Source organism: Artibeus jamaicensis, unplaced genomic scaffold, assembly GCF_021234435.1.
Source record: "Artibeus jamaicensis isolate MK-2021 breed Jamaican fruit bat unplaced genomic scaffold, CSHL_Jam_final contig_464, whole genome shotgun sequence".
Classification (NCBI taxonomy): Eukaryota; Metazoa; Chordata; class Mammalia; order Chiroptera; family Phyllostomidae; genus Artibeus; species Artibeus jamaicensis.
The window spans coordinates 5,230,177-5,248,089 of NW_026521842.1; the positions used below are offsets into that span (position 1 = coordinate 5,230,177).

A 17,913-nucleotide genomic window follows, 5' to 3' on the forward strand; every position below is an offset into this window, starting at 1 on the left:
CTATTTGTGTCATTGGATTAAAATTCAAGTCCCATCAAGGGTTTATCAATCCCCAGCCTTTTTTCGACTTCTCCTTAAGAGCAATAATCTCTCTTCTCCAAAGGGTAGACCAAGCTTTTCATGTCTATACAAGACAAATATCCAAATGAAGGGCAGATAAGTGGTTCTCCAATGCTTTTCGAGGCTGGAATTCTTCGCTTCTGTTTCACAGGCCAATTCCCTTCTGCACAACCACCATACCAGGCAAATCTAGTCCCGAGAGAGTGGATGGGATTTAAACTGGGAGGTGAACTGCAGTCATGAGTCCCAGGTCCGTTCTGTCGGAGCCTGTGGACTTCCAGTGCTGCTTCTGTGCAGCTTGCTCGCAGCTGTGATTTCACTAACACTTGCCTCTCCCACCCGGCTTCTGTTCCCTGAGGGCTGAAGTCAGCCCGTTCCACAGCTCTCCAGACACCCAGCTCCCAGCATGTAGTAGTTGCTCAACAAAATTTGCTAAATGAAAGATTATTAAAACTCCCACAAAATTCCGTCTTTGAATTCCTTTGGAAAATGTATATTCCCAGTGAAGTTTAAAGATGAAACAGGAAGGGAATTCTGAAAGCATCATTTGTAGCCAAAAACTACTAGGTGAAATCTTTATGAAGACACCAGGTTTGCAATGCCATTTGGCACAAGAAGCCGCCTCTGGTCTGCCTTCCCGTCAGTGTGGCCACTCAGGTTTGCCCTTCACTGAAAGCCAGAGCTGTCTCAAGAATAAGCCGGGTTTTCTTCCACTGGCCTTTAGGATTTTTATACCTCATAATCGCGGCTTTATTTAGCCAAATACAGTTTGGTGAAGCAGTCTAAAGCATTTGAGGGCTCACTATTTAAGAAAACGGGCAGACAGTCCTCGCCCTCAGACACACACATGAAAAGTGGAATGCTTGCCCAGAGGACCGGCTCTATTTGAGCACATCCTAATTAAGATCCCCTGTGTGGACCAGCGCGGGCCTGGGGAAATTCCATGCCCAAGTTCATGGCAAGGTTACTGCACGGACCATCCATCCAGCTCAGAACTGGGGGTCTTGGAGCACAGAGCATTGCTTACATCACTCTGCAATCCCCACCTGGGTCTATTAGTGATAAAAAAAGCTCACAGTAATGTTGACTGAACATGGGTCTCCCCCAGCACACTCCTGCAACGTCCTCTCATTGCCCCAAGGTCCCTAAGACATGATAAGCCTCATTTCAGAGATAGAAACTGGGGCTCAGAGAGGCTAAGCTACTTGCCCAAGCTCACACAGCTGAGAGTCAAACTGCCTTTCCCTGAAGCCCACGGCCTTTATCACCACACCTGGCCAGGCTGGTGGGGTGCAGACCCCTCTGATGGTCTTTGTCCCTGCTGCACTTCCATTATAGGTCTAGGCCCTTCTCATGCATGCCCAATTGAGTAGCTTATGCAGATCGGTCACTTTGCTGGAGACTTACTTCATGGTTAGCTAAGAAAATTGGCACGCCTGCTAAGAGAATTTGGATATTTTCCACCAAAAATAAAGAAACAAGTACAGAGGCTTCATTGGGTGGGTAAACCAGCATCTAAGGTATCTTTGCCTGTATTCGTTCTTGGAAAATGTCTCTTTGGGCTTGGGGGTATGCGTATTGAGGTGATAAGCAGAGCACCTGCTCCATGCCCCTGGAGGCCCTGGAGTGAACCAGCAGTTGTAATTACAGGTGGTCAAGGTTCAAGGAGAGTCTGGCTCCAGTAAGAGCAGGAAGGCACATCCACTGCCTATCTATGTAGTCAGGGAAGGCTCCCTGGAGGAGGCGTGACACAAGAGCTATGTTTCTAAGGAGGAGAAGGCATCTGCCAGGTTTCAGAGATGTATCAGATCTGCAGGCTGGGAGAGGGCCAACCTTCCTCACCAAGTGATGAAGGACACCATGCAGGTATAAATGCAGCCACACCTCCTTCTTTAAGATGTCTACCAGGTGTGTTTATAAAGCACTGACTATGTGCATGTTACTGTGCTAGCAACTCACATCCCTCTCATTGCTTTCACTGTGGGAGAGCAGGAGGCAGGTGTTTTCAACTCTGGTCCACAGACATCAGAGGAAGACAGCAGTGCATGCGGTAAAGGTCCAAGGCAATCAATTCCATGTGCATCAATTCATCTCTAAGAAGGCCACTCAGGCTAATGTAAATAGCATCTCTTTGCTTTGCTGTGGCTGAAATTTATGGGACTATATCACCACTGTTACAGATGGGAAAACTGAGGCAGAAACCTGCATGCACAGTCTGTGACAGCGAAGACAACCCTACTCTGCCTAATCGGATAGTTCTGGGCCATGCACACACAGACGCCCTTCACGAGGGGAGACTCCGGAGGAGTCCTCATGGAATCCTCCCCTCATGGTCCCCAAAGCTGATGGAGACATGACTCTTCTGGGTGACAGGAAGCAGCCACGGGACCTGCCTGAGTAGGACTCTGAAGATGGGAACTGATATGCCTGAATTTGACCTTGACCTGCATTCATCTCTTTTCTGTTTTTCATTTTTTAAATCCTTACCAGAGGACATTCTTACTGATTTTAGAAACGGGGGAAAGGGAGGGCGAGAGAGGGAGAGAAACACCCATGGGTCGCCTCTCACACGTGCCCCGACCTGGGATCAACCTGCAACCCAGACAGGTGCCCTGACCGGGAACCAACCCGCAGCCTTTCAGTTTATGGGATGACGCTCCCACTGAGCCACACCGGCCAGGGCACATTCTTCTCAGTCCCTCCACACCTGCAGGGTTTGACGCAGCACTTCCTCGTCTCAGACAGGAAGACTGAGGCTCCGGGAGATGAGGTGACCTGCCCAGGGCCCCACCGCAGGAATGTGGCAGGGTTGATATTCTCAAAGCCGGTGTGCCGCCCCTAAAACCCGTGCTTGTCTCACAGTCCGGGAGTTGGCGGGGGCACATCAGGGGACAGTTCACACAAGATGGGCACGTGGAGACAGGGAAGGAGTGTGGCTGAGAGGAAATGGGGAGGCGGGAGAGATTCTGTTTGGCAAACACTAGCAGAGGCCCCACTGCATGGGATTGTCTTTCCCTCATGACCACGCTGCCCCATGCCTCCGGGCCTTTGCACATGCTGTTCCTCATGCCAGAAACACCTTTCCCTTCTCTCACTTCTAGGCTGCGTCTTCTTCCTTAAGGGCACCTGCTCTGAGAACCCTTCTCTGACCCAGTTAGACAACAGCCAACGTTCCTGCTATAAAACCCCAGGGCACCCAGTTACTCCCCTTGGAAGATGCATTCCAGTCCTTGTGGCCGTGAGCCTGCTGGGCCTCAGTTTCCTGAGGGCAGGAGTGTCACTGTCTGGTCTCCATAGTTACCCCACTGATGTCACCTAGCAACATCCTAGTGCACAACAGGTGCTCAGCACATTCACACCACAGGCACAGACCCTAGTCTGAGCCTGAGAGATGTTGCAAAAGAATGGCATTGCCACACCCATGTTGCTGATGGGCAGAGTGATCATGTGGTTGAGCGCCAGCCTCAGAACCGGGCGTCACCTTTCCTACTCCCCACCACTTCCCCAATGTGCAGAATCAGCAGTGAACCTCTGGCTAGAACAACGAGCACCCCAACCCCTAGGAGGGTGTGGGAACTCCCCCCAGCCCACCTGTTTCTTCACTCTGAAGCCCATGGGACTGACCCCACGTCCCCTCGTCCCGGTACAGAGGGTGGCTCTCTCGTGTGTGCCCAGACCTCCTGACATGGACCTCTGAGCCATCACAGGCCTATGAAGGGAGCCATGTGAAAAACTCATCTTAACTGCAAAAACACAGACAGTCCCTTGGTCCAGCTATGCCTCTCCTGGAACAGAGCCCGAGGAAACACCGAAATACGAGGACCACTTTAGGCACCAAAAATGTGCATTGTTTATAGTAGCTGGGCCAGTGGAAACATTCTGAGTGGCCACAATAAACACATAGGGGAGGAGCGGGGAACTGCACAGCCTTTGGAAGCTCCAGGTGTGCTGGAGGAAGGGACATGTAAATGTTTACGACAGGCGGGGAAGGATGGACAAGATGGGAATGTGGGTGGGTGGGTGGCCGGCGGCAGGGACAAGGATGGGAAGGATACTCTCTAGACAACCCTGCTTAGCCTGGGACATCGCAGTCTAGTCATTTGTCTTTAATTCCTTGTTTGTTGCCTGTTTTATACTGAACTGTGAGCACCAGCCAATAGGCACAGGGATGTGGACACATCTGAGTAGAAGCTGTGGCCCAAGTCCAGCTCAGAACCTGGCTGTGGGAGATGCTCCCTGGGGGGCACTCCGGGGAGGTCATGGGTTCCCAGGGAGCTGGGGGTTGAACCCGAGCCTTCTCGTGCACAGGTGGGGGGAAGGAGAGAGGAAGGCAGGGAGTGTGAGGGCGGCTGCAACAGGGCTAGGGGTGCCACTTGGGCCCACCGTTCACTTCTCCTGGTTTGTGGTTTGCGCAAGGCGCTCTGTGAAGTCATTTCCTACCTCGGTAGCACAAGTTGTTCCTGCAGCCTCCTCCGTAGCTGGGCGGGCACTCGGAGCAGGGCCGGCCGGTTTTGTACGGGGCCTCTCCAATCCAGTTTCCCCTGAAGACAACCAGAAACACTGTCAAACAAGGCTGCCGCCACTCAAGGGCCCAGGGTTATGCCTTTCCTGGCCCCACTTGGGCTGAACAGAGTCGTGGAGGGAGGAAGGTGGGGATCATGTGAAGGGAAAGAGGAGCTGCCCTGGGACCCTCCTGAGCATATGCCCCATACCCCACTGGCCCCACATTTACCCCTGTTGCTCCCCTCACACAACTCTGACCACCATCCGGCCCACCCAGCCCGAACGCCTTTGCACTGAAAGCTTCCAGGATGCCCCCTTTAAGCTTTTCCAAATGAGTAAAAATCAGTGTGCTCATGGAGCACCGCATGTTTACCAAGTGTGGACCACAGACCCAACCCAGGTCACTCCATCCTTCCAACACCCTCTGCACAGAAAGAAACTGAGGTTCAGAGAGGCTCCGTGACTTGCTTGGGGTAACACCGTGAGATCTGAACCTGGGCTGTGGGGCTTAGGGCTCTGACCACACTCTGCTCTCGGGCTGGGACTAAGGTCCCTCTGAGCATCCCAGGCACCATCCGCCTCCCTCTGAAGTTCCTGCTCAGCGAGATTTCTCCAGGGGCCAGGGAGCAGGTGGCAAGTAGAATTCCCAAGTCCTCACAGCACCTGGGTCTTTGGCAACACAAACTGGAGCCATCAGTGACCAAGGACCAGTCTCTGTCATTTGTTCCAGAAATTTTCTTCATGAGATAATTCTTTCAGCTTAATCTGTTTTGTCTTCTCCATAGAGGATGGAAAGAGGTATGGGCCTGCCTCGCTGGGAGCCAAGCAGAGCCCAGAGAAAGGCTCCACAGTGGGGGGTCATCGCCATGTGCAGAGGACCAGCCAGACCAGGGCAGCGACTCCAGGAGGAGTAAGCCAAAAACAGATAAATGACGATGATGATGATGACGATGCTCAGGTTTCAGCTTGTGTAAAAAAAGGTATATTTTTGTGTAATTTTTAAAAAATCAGAAGTGACCAAACACCAAGACACATCACAATTAAAATGCCAAAGGTTAAAGATAAAGAGAGAATCTTAAAAGCAGCAAGAGAAAAGGAGACAGTTACCTCCAGAGGAGTTCCCATAAGACTGTCAGCTGACTTCTCAAAAGAAACCTTACAGACAAGACAGGGCTGGAAAGAAGTATTCCAAGTCATGAAAGGCAAGGACCTACATCCAAGATTACTCTATCCAGCAAAGCTATCATTTAGAATGGAAGGACAGATAAAGTGCTTCTCAGATAAGGTCAAGTTAAAGGAGTTCATCATCACCAAGCCCTTATTATATGAAATATTAGAGAAATTTATTCAAGAAAAAGAAGATCAAAACTATGGATATTAAAATGACAACAAACTCACGACTATCAACAAGTGAATCTAAAAAAACAAAAACAAACTAAGCAAACAACCAGAACAGAAACAGAATCATATGTATGGAGATCATTTGGAGGGTTATCAGCTGGGAGTGGGGAGGGGAGAATGGGGGAAAAGGTACAGGGACTAAGAGGCATAAATGGTAGGAACAAAGTAGACAGGGGGCTGTTAAGAGTAGTACAGGAAATGGAGAAGCCAAAGAACTTACATGCATGACCCATGGACATGAACTAAGGTGGGGGAAAAGTGGCGTATCGGGCAGAGGGAAGCAAAGGGGGAAAAACCAGGACAACTTCAATAGCATAACTAATAAAATATACTTGGAAAAAAACCCAGAAGTGACCAAACAAATTAAAATGGTGACACCTCTCTGACACCAAATCCTTGTCCCATCTCCACCCCCTTCCCAATGGGTCACAAAATGGATCGTGTGCCCCTCGTGTTGAAGTGACCGGTCATTCCCTCTCCTGGCTCCTTGAAAGAAAGAAAATAGTGGTTTTGCCACTGACTTCGCCATAGGAAATCATCTCATCACCCCTTTCCGAGTCTGAAGCTGCTGTCCAAAAGTGCCATCTCATTGTGCCTGGTATTGGTTAGTGCCAGAGTAATCTTGGGTAGCTCATGTACAAACTGCTTTTAAATTGTATATTATTTCGAAACTTTGCTTCTTTGGGGTTGGGGCGCACTGGCCACCCCATCTGGCTGTGAAAGTTCTGGGCTGGCAGTGTGCTGATCTTGAAGTTCCTCTCCCTACCCGGTGCCTCCTTATCGGTGAGGTTTCTGTGAGGTCTGTTAGGTACATGTCCTGCGCTTCCTGGCTTAAAAAGGACTGTCCTTTGGTGTGGTCTCTTTGAGGGTCGATTGGGAGAAAGAGAAACCAATAGTGCAACTATTTAGATACTGAAAATTGACAAATATATTTTAAAATAAAGAATCAGTCCCTCAGGAAGGAAGGAAGGGAGTGAAGGAGGGAGGGAAGAAGGAAACTTCCTTCATGGTCACCCAGTCGTCCACCCGAGTTCACCCAGGAAAGGCTTTTGGATTCCACTGCTAGGCCCCCTTGGGCCCTGCCTCCTCCCGCTGAGTGGTGAAGAGCAGGTGCCCTGGCTTTGACCCCAGCCCTGCCAGCTGCCAGCTGGGTGACCCCAACTTCCCCAGCCCTGAGCCCACTGCTCTGTACTGGGGTAACGACAGGAGGCTGCTGTAAGGGTGAAGGGAGTGAGTGACTGTGTGGAACCCTCAGCCAGGGCCCCGCCCAGGGTGAAGGTCACATGCTCTGCACACCTCCTAAACCAAGAAGCTTCTCTGGGTGATGCTTCTGACAGCTTTTCAGGGAAGCCAGGGAGGGGCCCTGCTGGTGTTGGCTGGAAGACAAACTGCAAAAAACACCCTCTCTGTGTGACCTCCAATGGCTCAAAATAGCGGGACGGCATCACCCAGGGCTGTGTGGGTGTCAGGCTTGGGGATGCAGGGCGGGGCGCTCATTATAATATGTTCATCACTTCAATCCTGACACAACACAGGTGACAAGTGATAGTGTCCTAACCATGCCACAGACTCCGTTCAGCTGACCATCTCCACTTGGACATGGAAGGCTGGCTAGGGACTCATGGGGGCCTGTGCAGTGACTCCCCCAGATGGACCACCGCCAGGCAGACCGAGGGCCTGAGAGCCTGTCCTGTTGCCGAGTTAGACTCAATAAGTTTCTTCAGACTGTTTGGGCCTCCAGAAGGGTCCATCACTGCACCCAGGCTCAGATCACTGGCCTATCAAGGGCTCCGTATTTCCTCAAAGGTAAACCACACCTCTGATGCTCTGGGAATAATAACACGCAAGGTAGCATTTATGGAAGGAAGGCTGGCTGGGGGCCAGGCTCCACGCCAATGTTCCGTACACAGACAGGCTCTTTACTCTTCCAAGAGCCCATGACGTAAGTGGCCTCTCACTTACTTCAATGTACAAGACCCTCCACACCCACCCAAAAGGATAGCGGTTGGACACTACCCCAGGGCCCACCCACTCAGCCACTGCCCACTGCAAGGCCAGGGGCTCAGACGTTCAAGGAAGAGGCCATGGTATACACACAACAATAAAAAAAAAGGCCCATCGAACACACGATACCACAGGCAAACCTCACAGACACGGTGCTGAGAGGACACTATTGGGCGCGTGAGGGCAGATCTGTCCGTTCCTTTTGTGTGAGGGTCTAAAACAGACAGACCACAGATGGAGAGAGATGTTGGTTCAGCGGCCACTTCTGGGGGGGATCCTGGGGCACCAGAAACATTCTTATTTTGACCGAGGTAGTAGTTATACGGGCGTATAAATACTGTATGGACTAAACTGTGTGTGCCCTGAAATCCATATGCTGAAGCCCTGACCTCCCTTATGGCTTAGGTGGAGACAGGACCTCTCCGGGTATAATACGGGTTAAACGTGGTCAAAAGGGCGGGGTCTCGGACGACAGTGCGTCTTTACAAGAAGAGACCCTGACAAGCTCGCTCCCTCTCACTCTCCTCGCCCCACCCCCACTGAGTGCCTGTACCAGGTAAGGAAACAAGGAAAAGGCAGCCACCTACAAGCCAGGAAGAGAGTCCTCACTAGAAACCGGCCCTGCTGAACCTGGATCTGTGACTTCCAGCCTCTAGAACTGTGAGAAACAAGTGTCTGTTGTTCAGGTGCCAGTTTCTGGTGTTTTGTTGTGGTAGCCCGAGCAGACAAACACATGTGCATAGGTGTGAAAATTATCAAGCCGTGTATTTAAGATTAGTGTATTTTACTGTCATAGGGTATTCCTTTTTCAAGAAAAGGAGTGGGGACTAAAGAAGGGAAGGATTGTGTTTTTGACAGGGTATTTTAGTGTATTTTCTAAGATTTTATTTATTTATTTTTAAAGAGAGAGAAAGGGATGGGAAAAAAAGAGGGAGAGAAACAGCACCATGCAAGAGATAACGTTGATTGGTTGCCTCTCTCTCACACCCCCCACTGGGGGCCTGGCCCGCAACCCAGACACGTGCCCGACTGGGAATAAAACTGGCCACCTTTTGGTTCCCAGGCCGGCCCTCAATCCACTGAGCCACACCAGCCAGGGCTCCGGTGTATTTTTTATATAAAGAGTCAAACTGAGTTATTTCTCACTCCCCACCTGCCACGCTGCGAGGAATTCCACCTCGGTGGACCAGCTGATCGCTCCTCCGTGGGCTGCATCGCCCCCCCCCCCGTCAGTGACACATCCCTGCGGCTGCTGAGACACTGCACCGCAAGCATGCAGATGGTGCACGGCGAGTCCCGTTTTCCTCCAAGCTCAGCGATTCCCCTGCGTCGCCCCTTCTCACAGCCACTAATGGCCCAAACCAAATAAATGAAGTCATTGCCATTTTATTCAGTCACTGAGCAAACACACCTCGAGGGCCCACAGCACGCAGGGCATGGTGCTCGGAGGGAGGCCAGCGTGCTAACCACAGGCCATTAACCAGGCGAGCAGTTCTGCGAGAACCGGCACATGTTTGCCTGATGAGCCATGGAGGCGAATGAGTAAAGGGATAAGTGACACACCGATGGCACCAGGCTGTGTAAGGAGGAAGAGGGGCTATGACATAAAGACCTGATGTGGTCCCTTTAGAGAGGGGGACATATAAAGATGCAAAAACTCAGTCTACATGAATACTACCTGCTTTCTAGAGTGCCATCTGCTGCATGTTTTCAGAGAAAGAAATAATAGTAATACCACTGAGACAGACCCCATTTGTTGCCCGGTCAAGAGCTATCGCTGCTCCTGATTTCTTCAGGTGGTCCCAGAGGAGACTTGCAAAGTCCCCCAAGGCAATTCCATTGGTCAAAGTCAAACGGGGCAATCTTGTTTCCCCCTTGTCTGCGAGTGGTCGCATTCTAGCCAATGACATAAGGAGAAAGTGGGCCAGGGGTGAGAAAGACCTAAGGAGAGAGCTCTTTTCTACCATTCTCCTTCCTGCTGCTTGGGAAGACATGATGCACAGTGCCGGGCAGCCACTTTGACACCAGTGAGGAGAGGATAGTACAGCAGGAAGACGAAAGGAGCCTGAGTCCTGGTTGACGGTGCTGATCTATTAAGCTCACCCTGAAGCACCAACATCTAGACTCCTTGTTATGTGAAATAATGAAGAGGTCCACTGTTTTAGACAGGCTTGGTTGGGTCCTCCACAGCTGGCAAAACCATCCCAACCCAGACCACCACGGCAACTTGTACCTACTTTGGAGAGTAATTGCAGACAAGGTAGACCGCGTTCTCCCAAATGTCTCCCCAGACGTTCATTCTCCGGCAGGTGTTCACAGCACAGCCAACCTTGTTGGTGGTGGCCCAGGCAATCTGGAAAGACAACGTCCATTCATCAGAACTCAAGGGACAAGGCACACCAGGTGACATAACCTGGCCTGGATCTGTAGGGTGCTGGTGGTGGTGAAGGGATGGAGGGCCAGAGTTTCCCCCAACCCACTGAAGATCTATACATTTGTTGAAAAATAAACAAAACAAAAAAATTGAACAAACAAACCACGTACAAGGAAAATGTCCCAGTGTGTAAAAGTGACATAGAAGTTTCTAGAGCTTAGTTTCAGTGTTCTAGTTGAGGATTGGTCACAAACCATGCGATCCACCAGCTATACTTCGAACAACACCAAATGAAAGGAAAATACTAAGGCAATGACAGTAGAGGCTTTCCTACTGGGCAACAGTCCTGCAGGGCCAGTGAGTGCTGGGGTCTGGGGACACCGAGTTCAAGGCCCATCCCTCCAGTGTTACCTGTGTGTAGTGGGTGCACATGGCCCCAGAGCACCTCTCCGGGCACCAGGGGTTGCACTCATGGGGGTAGGGGTAGGTGTAGTCCTTCACCTCGTCGTACCAGGACTGCACGTGGAACCCGGGAGAGCGATACCTGCGGGGACAGACCAGCTTGTTATGTCCTGGCCACCACATACCCGGCGGTGGAGACCACGGCTGGCACCACCAGCTGGGGGGGTGGACTGGAGGAGGGGCTCCTTCACGGACAATAGCCCCAAATCCCACCAAGCCCCTGTTAAAAACGCTTACGTCCCAAATTGGCAAGGAGCTCCCGTGGGCACCCCTGGAGTCTCCCTGGGTTCCAGGAGTGTCCCTCAGGTGGCCCACATGCCATCTGTGTGTTCAGGAGACTTTTACCTGACCCTCAGTGAGACATTTTTGACACATTGAAAATAAACAATTGAACATAATTATGTGCTTATTTTCGTGTGCATTTGGGAAAATAGATGCAGCCCATGAACCCCATATTTTAAAGGTATTATGGCTTAAGACAAAATGATTTAAGACATGAATCCATTCAAAGCCAATGTAGAAAATATTGAATAAATAGTTGAACAGGTGATGCACAGATGGGACACCCCACTGTGGCAGGGGAGGGTCTGGGAGCTGGGGAGGGGCTGGCTACGGGGGGGGGGCAGGCCAATGGGCCCCCATCACCCACCAATGGATGGTCATGACCAGCTTTGTTCCTCAGCCACCGTTGTGAGGCACCCAAAGACTCAAATGCAAGGTTAAAAACTCATTCAGGGCAAGGAAACCTGTAGGTATGCAGAGCTCTGCAGTCTGGTATGCAGATCCTTTAGAAAACTTCCTATTTAGGACCCCTCACTGAGCCTCCCTTGCCCCAGCAGTGAGGAGGGCCCCGGGGCCATCATTGTTGGTGGCCACTGCCCCTCGCTTTGGCCCCATCCACCAGGCTGGCACTCATTATTTTCTTAGGAAAGAAAATAAACTGGGTACAAATCCCAGGTCACCCTCACCAGTAAGTGTAAACAAAGCGGTTTCAGTAAAGAGAAAGGCGGTGAGGGGGACTGGCTGTGCTGAAGAGCGCTGCGGTGAATGGGCACTTAGAGGGCTTGTAACAATCACTGTCAGGGCCCAGAGCGAGTGGCAGTGGTCAGTGACGTGGCCAGGGAAACGGCCTGTGTGCCTGCAGCCAGCTTGGGGAAGAAGCTCCGGAGCTTCAGGACAGGCGGGTGCCGCGGGGCCCTGCAAATGGGGGCCTCTGCAGGAGGGTGGGTCAGCGGTGCTCACCCAGAAGGGGGAAACCTTGGTGTCGAATCAGTGCCACTCCTCAGAGTTATCCTAGTCAAATAATTCAAAGGAGCCAATGACAACAAAAAAAAAGCAGGCTCCAAGGACAGAATGACTACATTCTGGCCCGTCCCCTCAATAGCCCATAGGCAGCCTTTATGAGATGATAACCACGATAACTATGTAATAGAAAAACTGTTTGGCATTATATGAGAAGGAGAAAAATGAATTAAAAGCTGTCCTGGCCACAGTTACAACTATGTAAAAATATGCCGGCCCACAGCCAAATGCTACACAGGAGCCCAGAAAATGAAAGCAGGGGAACCAGGACAGTGGAATGATGGATTTCTTCCCTTGCAGACAGTTTCATCTCATGCTATCGTAGACTGATTTTATAAAAAGCAGAATTCACCAGAGGAAAAAAATACTGTGTCGGTTTGTTTCTATGAAGTCATATCTCTTTCAGTCCGTTGTGAGGCCGGCTCAGGTGTGGTCCTGAAAAGGAACTGCCCTAAGGAGGTGCAGCTGCTCGTGGCCAGACTCAGCTCCAGAACGTCAAGAGCTGGGAGACATCTGGGTTAGTGTCAAGCAAACCCTGACCTGTATTTTGAGGGGATATTTCAAGTCTAGTCCAACTTTCCGATGAATAGGATAAAAAGAAAGTGGCCCCTGAGACCCTGGCCACCACCGGGCCCCGATTCAGAGGACTTGTGGGCACAGCTCACTGACTGTGGGTCAGTAAGTCTTAACTGGTCAAAGGACATCTTCTCTACCTCCTCTGATGAAACGAGCCTTGAGGCTGGAGGGGACTTGCAACCAGGCAGGCTCCGTGGGTATGTGGCCCAGTTGACTTTGGGGAAGGTCAGGCAATGACATTTAACTGACCACTGTCAAGTGCCTCCCACAGGCAAGGGAACAAAGGCGCTGCCAGGCCAGGAGGCCATGGAGGTTCAGTGGTGTGAACGAGGCCCACTGTGGTCAGACAAGAAGGGGAAGAGGGGAACCTGACCACGAGGTGGGACCTGGCTGGGCCTTAGAGAATGAGCAGAACCTAGACACGCTGGGATGAGGAAGAGAGTACTAACCCGCCACTTAAAGGAGCAAACATTCCCATCCTCCCAGCTCGCCCAGCCAGCTCCTTCCTGGCCAGCTGCGACTGACTCACGAACCCTTTCAAGGAGATGGAATGGAAAACTCACAGCCCAGAAACCCCGAGTGAATGCTCAGCGTCTGGAGTCGGCACCCAGGCTCACGCCCATTTCGCCAATAACTTGGAAGTGTTCTTGGGCGCAGAGCCTCAGTTTCCCCACCTGTAAATGACACAGGAGGTCTCTCTCTCTCTCTCTTAGTGGGTGATCATGAGGGCTACATGTGATAACGGACATTGAGCAGCAAGTCCAACACACAGTAGGTACTCAGCCTTGGCAGCCAGTTCACAAGTCAAGGGGACTGCACAGCTCTTACCTGCCCCAGTGGACGGCCAGGTTCTGCCCAATGGACACCAGCAGACTGGTGGGCCCGTGCTCCCAGATGCACTCGTGGGCCCACGCTGCCGCTGACCTCGCCAGCTCTTCATCCCAGGTCTGCAGGGGGAGAAGCGAGCACCGTCAGAGTCAAGGATGAGCATAAGAACCAAAAATGCTGTTGCCTCCCACTGTCGCTACTGGTAGACCGGGGCTGGGTTCAGCTGTGGCACTGGGTCATGTGCCTACAACGGCTGAGCCCCTAGCTCAGCAAGTGGGAAGTGGCAGGTTGGCCAAGAACTCAGAGGAGCCTGTCCCTAAGGCCATTGTCAGAGCTCCTGCTCACCTCTAACTTGCCAGTGACCTTGGTGAGCCCTGTCCTCTCAGTCTTGGTCTCTTCACCAAGAGACCAAGAAATGGGAGGACACATAAGTCCTGGAGACGGATGGTGGTGATGGTTACATACCAGTGTGAATGTACTTAATGCTATGGAACAGTGTATTTAAACATGGTTAACATGGGAAATTTTATGTTATGTATATTTTACCATTATTTAAAAAATAAGCAATAAATGCTTTCACCTTGCCTGGCATTGCTCCCCTCTGATATCATACCCACCCCAAATCAGGGGCCTTGGGCAGGGGGCTGGGCCAAAGAATCTGAAAACAGCTCTGCAGCCGGTCCCGCCGCCCAGCTGGCCCAGGGAACACACATAACTCCTCAGGGAAGAACACGGGGAGAGAACAAAGCAAGCGGGGTCATTTCTCTTCTGCGGGGGAACAGATGCCAAGCGGCCCGCGGAGCCGACTGCAGACCAGCTGCTGCGACGCCTCCTCCCAGAGTCACCGGGCAAATGCTCCAGCTCAGGCAGGTGGGGGCCGCCCCCGCTCTGGGTAGCCCCAGCCCCTGGCGCACAGTAGGCACCCAATGACAGGCTGTCTGGGCAGAGCCCCGGGACCCATCCAGGAATAGGCGGCTGGTTGAATCAGCCCTGAGACCCCAGTGGAGTGTCATGAAGCTGCCTATTTCCCTCTCCTCCTCCTGCCCTGCCGCCTCTTCCCAGCAAGATAACCAAGACTCCTCAACACCCCAGGGCAGGTCCTACCCTCGGGCAGAGCCCCGGGGATCTGCTTCACACCTCGACCTACCTCCCATTGAGCTGCAGTGGAACCTAGCGGTATGTTCACACTCACCCCCCGCCCCCGGACAGCACGCACGTTTTGTGCCCACCGAGCCCTGGGCACTGCTGCCTGGGGTCTTTCTCCAATGTCCGAGCAAAGCCTGAATGGAGTGGGGAGGAGTCAACACTGGGCCTCAGATGCTGGGGTGGAGGGGCTGAGCCTTGACCACTTTCCCTGTTGAATGGCTCTGCATGGAGGTGACCCTGACAATGGCCCTGAAGGCTTAGTTTCCCTGACAGGCAGGCTATTTAGATCTAAGGACCCAGATCTCGACTCTAATCCTAAAACACCACGAAGTGAACACAGAGAAGTAAACAGGCTCATCATGGGCTGTCCCGGAGGCCCAAGCTTACCTGCTGTCCGTCTAAGCTCCCTTTGCTTGCCCCAGTCTTTCCTACAACCTCTCAATAAGCTCAGTGCCGCCAGGAAAAGACCAGCAGAAACCCAGCCTGTTCCAGCAGAGGTGGGAGGCAGCCAGGACCCTGCGGGTTTGGGGTTCTGAGAGCCTCGGGCTGGGGAAAATACCCGCTCCCTAGGGGCACCACTCGGGCCTTGGGGTGGAATGACAGGGTGCAGGATGACCCATGTGGAGAAGGGCACAGAGCGTTCTTTCCCCATGGAGACCAAGGCCAAACCGTCATGTCCGGGGGAAGACGGGGAAGAAGTCTCTTCCCAAAGCTGCAAGGACATCTATTCTAATTTCCTACAACCTTAACCCTGAAAAGGTCTCCATAAGCTGCCCATGCATTTTGAAAGGGTGTCCCTTCTTCCTCCTAAAAGTAGCACAGCCCCTTTGGAATAAATGCCTGGACAATTGTCTTGAGGGAAAAAAAAGAATGTTTTGTCACGAGTTCCCAAAGTCTTACTCGAAGAGCTCTGCCCAGGAGAGTGGCCCATTCTTCTGTCCTACAGCTGGTGACAGGCCACCTAGTGTGAGCACATGCAGGGACAGCGAAGGGCTCAGAGACACATGGGACATTGCCCAACCATGACTGCTACCCATGCAAGGGCACTGGGCAATGTGAAAAGGGACAGCTGAGTCCAGGGGACAGAGAGGAGTGTGGCTGGTAGGGAGGGCTGCAGAGGAGCTGGACAAGGAAAACGATGGCAGGAAAGGGCTCCCAGGGAGGAGGGGGCGGTGACCACCCCCACACAGTACCACTGGAGGACGCCCAGAAGACCTCTCTGGCCTGGGGGAGGGAGGGAACCAGGTCATGCAGACAGACAGGGCTCCTGCTAGAAGCCTCGATGCCAGGCAAGCAGCACCTGGGCTTCATCCTGGGCACAGAGGGCCCTGGAAGCTCCTGAGCCAGAGAAAGAGTGGGAGAAAATGAAGATTCAGGGAGCATAATATGACGGCAGGATTCAGAATGAGGGGCAGCAACCCCCTCTCCCATGGCTGAGGCTGTCCCATTAATCAAGGTGAGACCAGAACAGGAGGGGCAGGTGGGGTGAAAACGCATGGTAACTGGTGGGAGGGCTGCTTAACTGGGGGCAGAGTGGTGGCTGAGGGCACAGGTCCTGGAGTTAGCTGGACCCAGCTTTGAATATGGCTCCAGCACTGCCAGCCCTGTGGTCTTGGGCTTCAGCTTCCTGACTCATTAAATGGGCAAAATAACCCCGCCCACTTTCTGGGGCTGGGGGATGAGAATGGGCACTGATGGGGATGGAAACACATGAACAAAAACAGGGCAGGAGATCTGGACCTGGAAGAGCAGGTGTCCCCTTCTGTTCTTCAGTGGGATTTCTCCAGGTTCAGAGGGCACCCCCGCGCCACTGGCCCTTCTGTGTCTTTTCCTTTCTGACAGACACCTTATCCCAGACTCGGCCACACTCGCTTTTCACAGAGGAGGTACCATTGAAGGGGGTCTGTGCTCCATTGTCACAGGAACCGTGACAGGACATAACCTCAAGGTGGAAACTGAGGTTCAGACTGGCTGATGTCCAGGCCACACCACTAGGAGGTGGCAGAGCCCAGCCCTGAGATGCTCCGACCCCGCCTCCCGGAGGGCCTGGGGCAAGGCTTAGGGCGGGTTCTGGGGCTGAGCTCCAAGGGGGTCCACAGGGAGCTGGCCACGAAGCAGCCTCTGTTGGGGAACTCACAGGTACTGTTTTGCTGGGGGGTCAAGAACAGGGGCAAGGGGCCCTCTGCCGCCGCCCAAGCCCCCAAGCCTGCCACACACCCAGTGATTGCGGACAGAACAGACAGAGCGCAGGCCTCCCGCCCCAGTGGGGTGCGGGTGCTCACCATGTACTCCATGTTGGAGGCCGGAGGGTACACTTGGCCCCGCAGTTTATTGTGCAGCATGAGGATCTCCTCCTGGTCCGACCTGGGGATGGCCCTGCGGACCCGGGCCTGGGGCTCGTCCTGCTGGTACTTGCTGAGCAGTTTCTCTAAGTGCGTGACATTAGGCAGGAAAAAGCCGTGAGCCCCACAAACCAGCAGCAGCAGCCCCAAGGGGATGAGGCCATTCAGGGCACGGCTCATGGCTCCTTTCTGGCAGCAAGAATGAGAGTGATGGGCAGCCTGGGCTCCTGGGGCAGAGCTGGGTGCTCGGGAGCTCTGAAAGAAAGCAGAGAGCAGGGGGAGAAAACATCAGCCAGTGTTAGACCAGTTCTCGTGTTGGCTTCAGCAGTGAATGCAGTAGGCAACATTCTTCCCACTTCGCAGATGTGGAAACTGAGGCTCACAGGAGCTCAGTAACCAAGTCCTACTCACAGGAAGGGCTTCCAGTGAGGCTAGCTGCTGGACTCCACACAGGACATCTTGGCACAGTCTCTCCTGGACCCCGTTTCTCTCATCACCACGTTTTGTCATTTTGAGCCAGGGTTTCTATTCATTCAGGACTCAGGCAGGCCTACGACCTGAGTTAAGTTCTGTCCCCTGCTTCCAAAGGACACTGATACAGTCATTTCACCTCTCTGAAGGATCTCCCCTGAACAAACATTGATAGCCAACTTCCTGGTCCCCATGAAGTGAGACTCAGTTTACCTAACGTAAACTGAGCACCCCCAGACCCATGGCTGCGCAAGGCTCCTCTTCTCACAGCCTCTGGCCCCGCCCCCACAGTTCTCACACACTCTAGGTCCTCACCAGCCCCAGCCAGGGACCCACTCAGCTGTGCGCTCAGCTGAGTAACAAGGCTCCTGTTGACTTGATTCTTAGAGGAAGTGACAGGGGAAAGAAGGAAGACCTCCAAGGGGTGCCGTGTCCCCCAGTCTC

At 52.7% G+C, this 17,913-nt stretch overlaps 1 protein-coding gene across 1 annotated transcript in view; it reads right to left on the reverse strand.

Moving 5' to 3' along the window:
- CRISPLD2 (cysteine rich secretory protein LCCL domain containing 2) overlaps positions 1-17,913 on the reverse strand; it is a 65,655-nt gene that overhangs the window by 30,232 nt on the left and 17,510 nt on the right. The window contains exons 2-6 of the mRNA XM_037142409.2: positions 16,939-17,253; positions 13,511-13,629; positions 10,754-10,886; positions 10,206-10,321; positions 4,501-4,601 (exon numbers count right to left, since the gene is read on the reverse strand). Coding sequence (XP_036998304.2) covers positions 4,501-4,601; positions 10,206-10,321; positions 10,754-10,886; positions 13,511-13,629; positions 16,939-17,178 — 709 coding nt within the window. The 5' untranslated portion in view covers positions 17,179-17,253. The remainder of the gene's footprint in view (positions 1-4,500; positions 4,602-10,205; positions 10,322-10,753; positions 10,887-13,510; positions 13,630-16,938; positions 17,254-17,913) is intronic.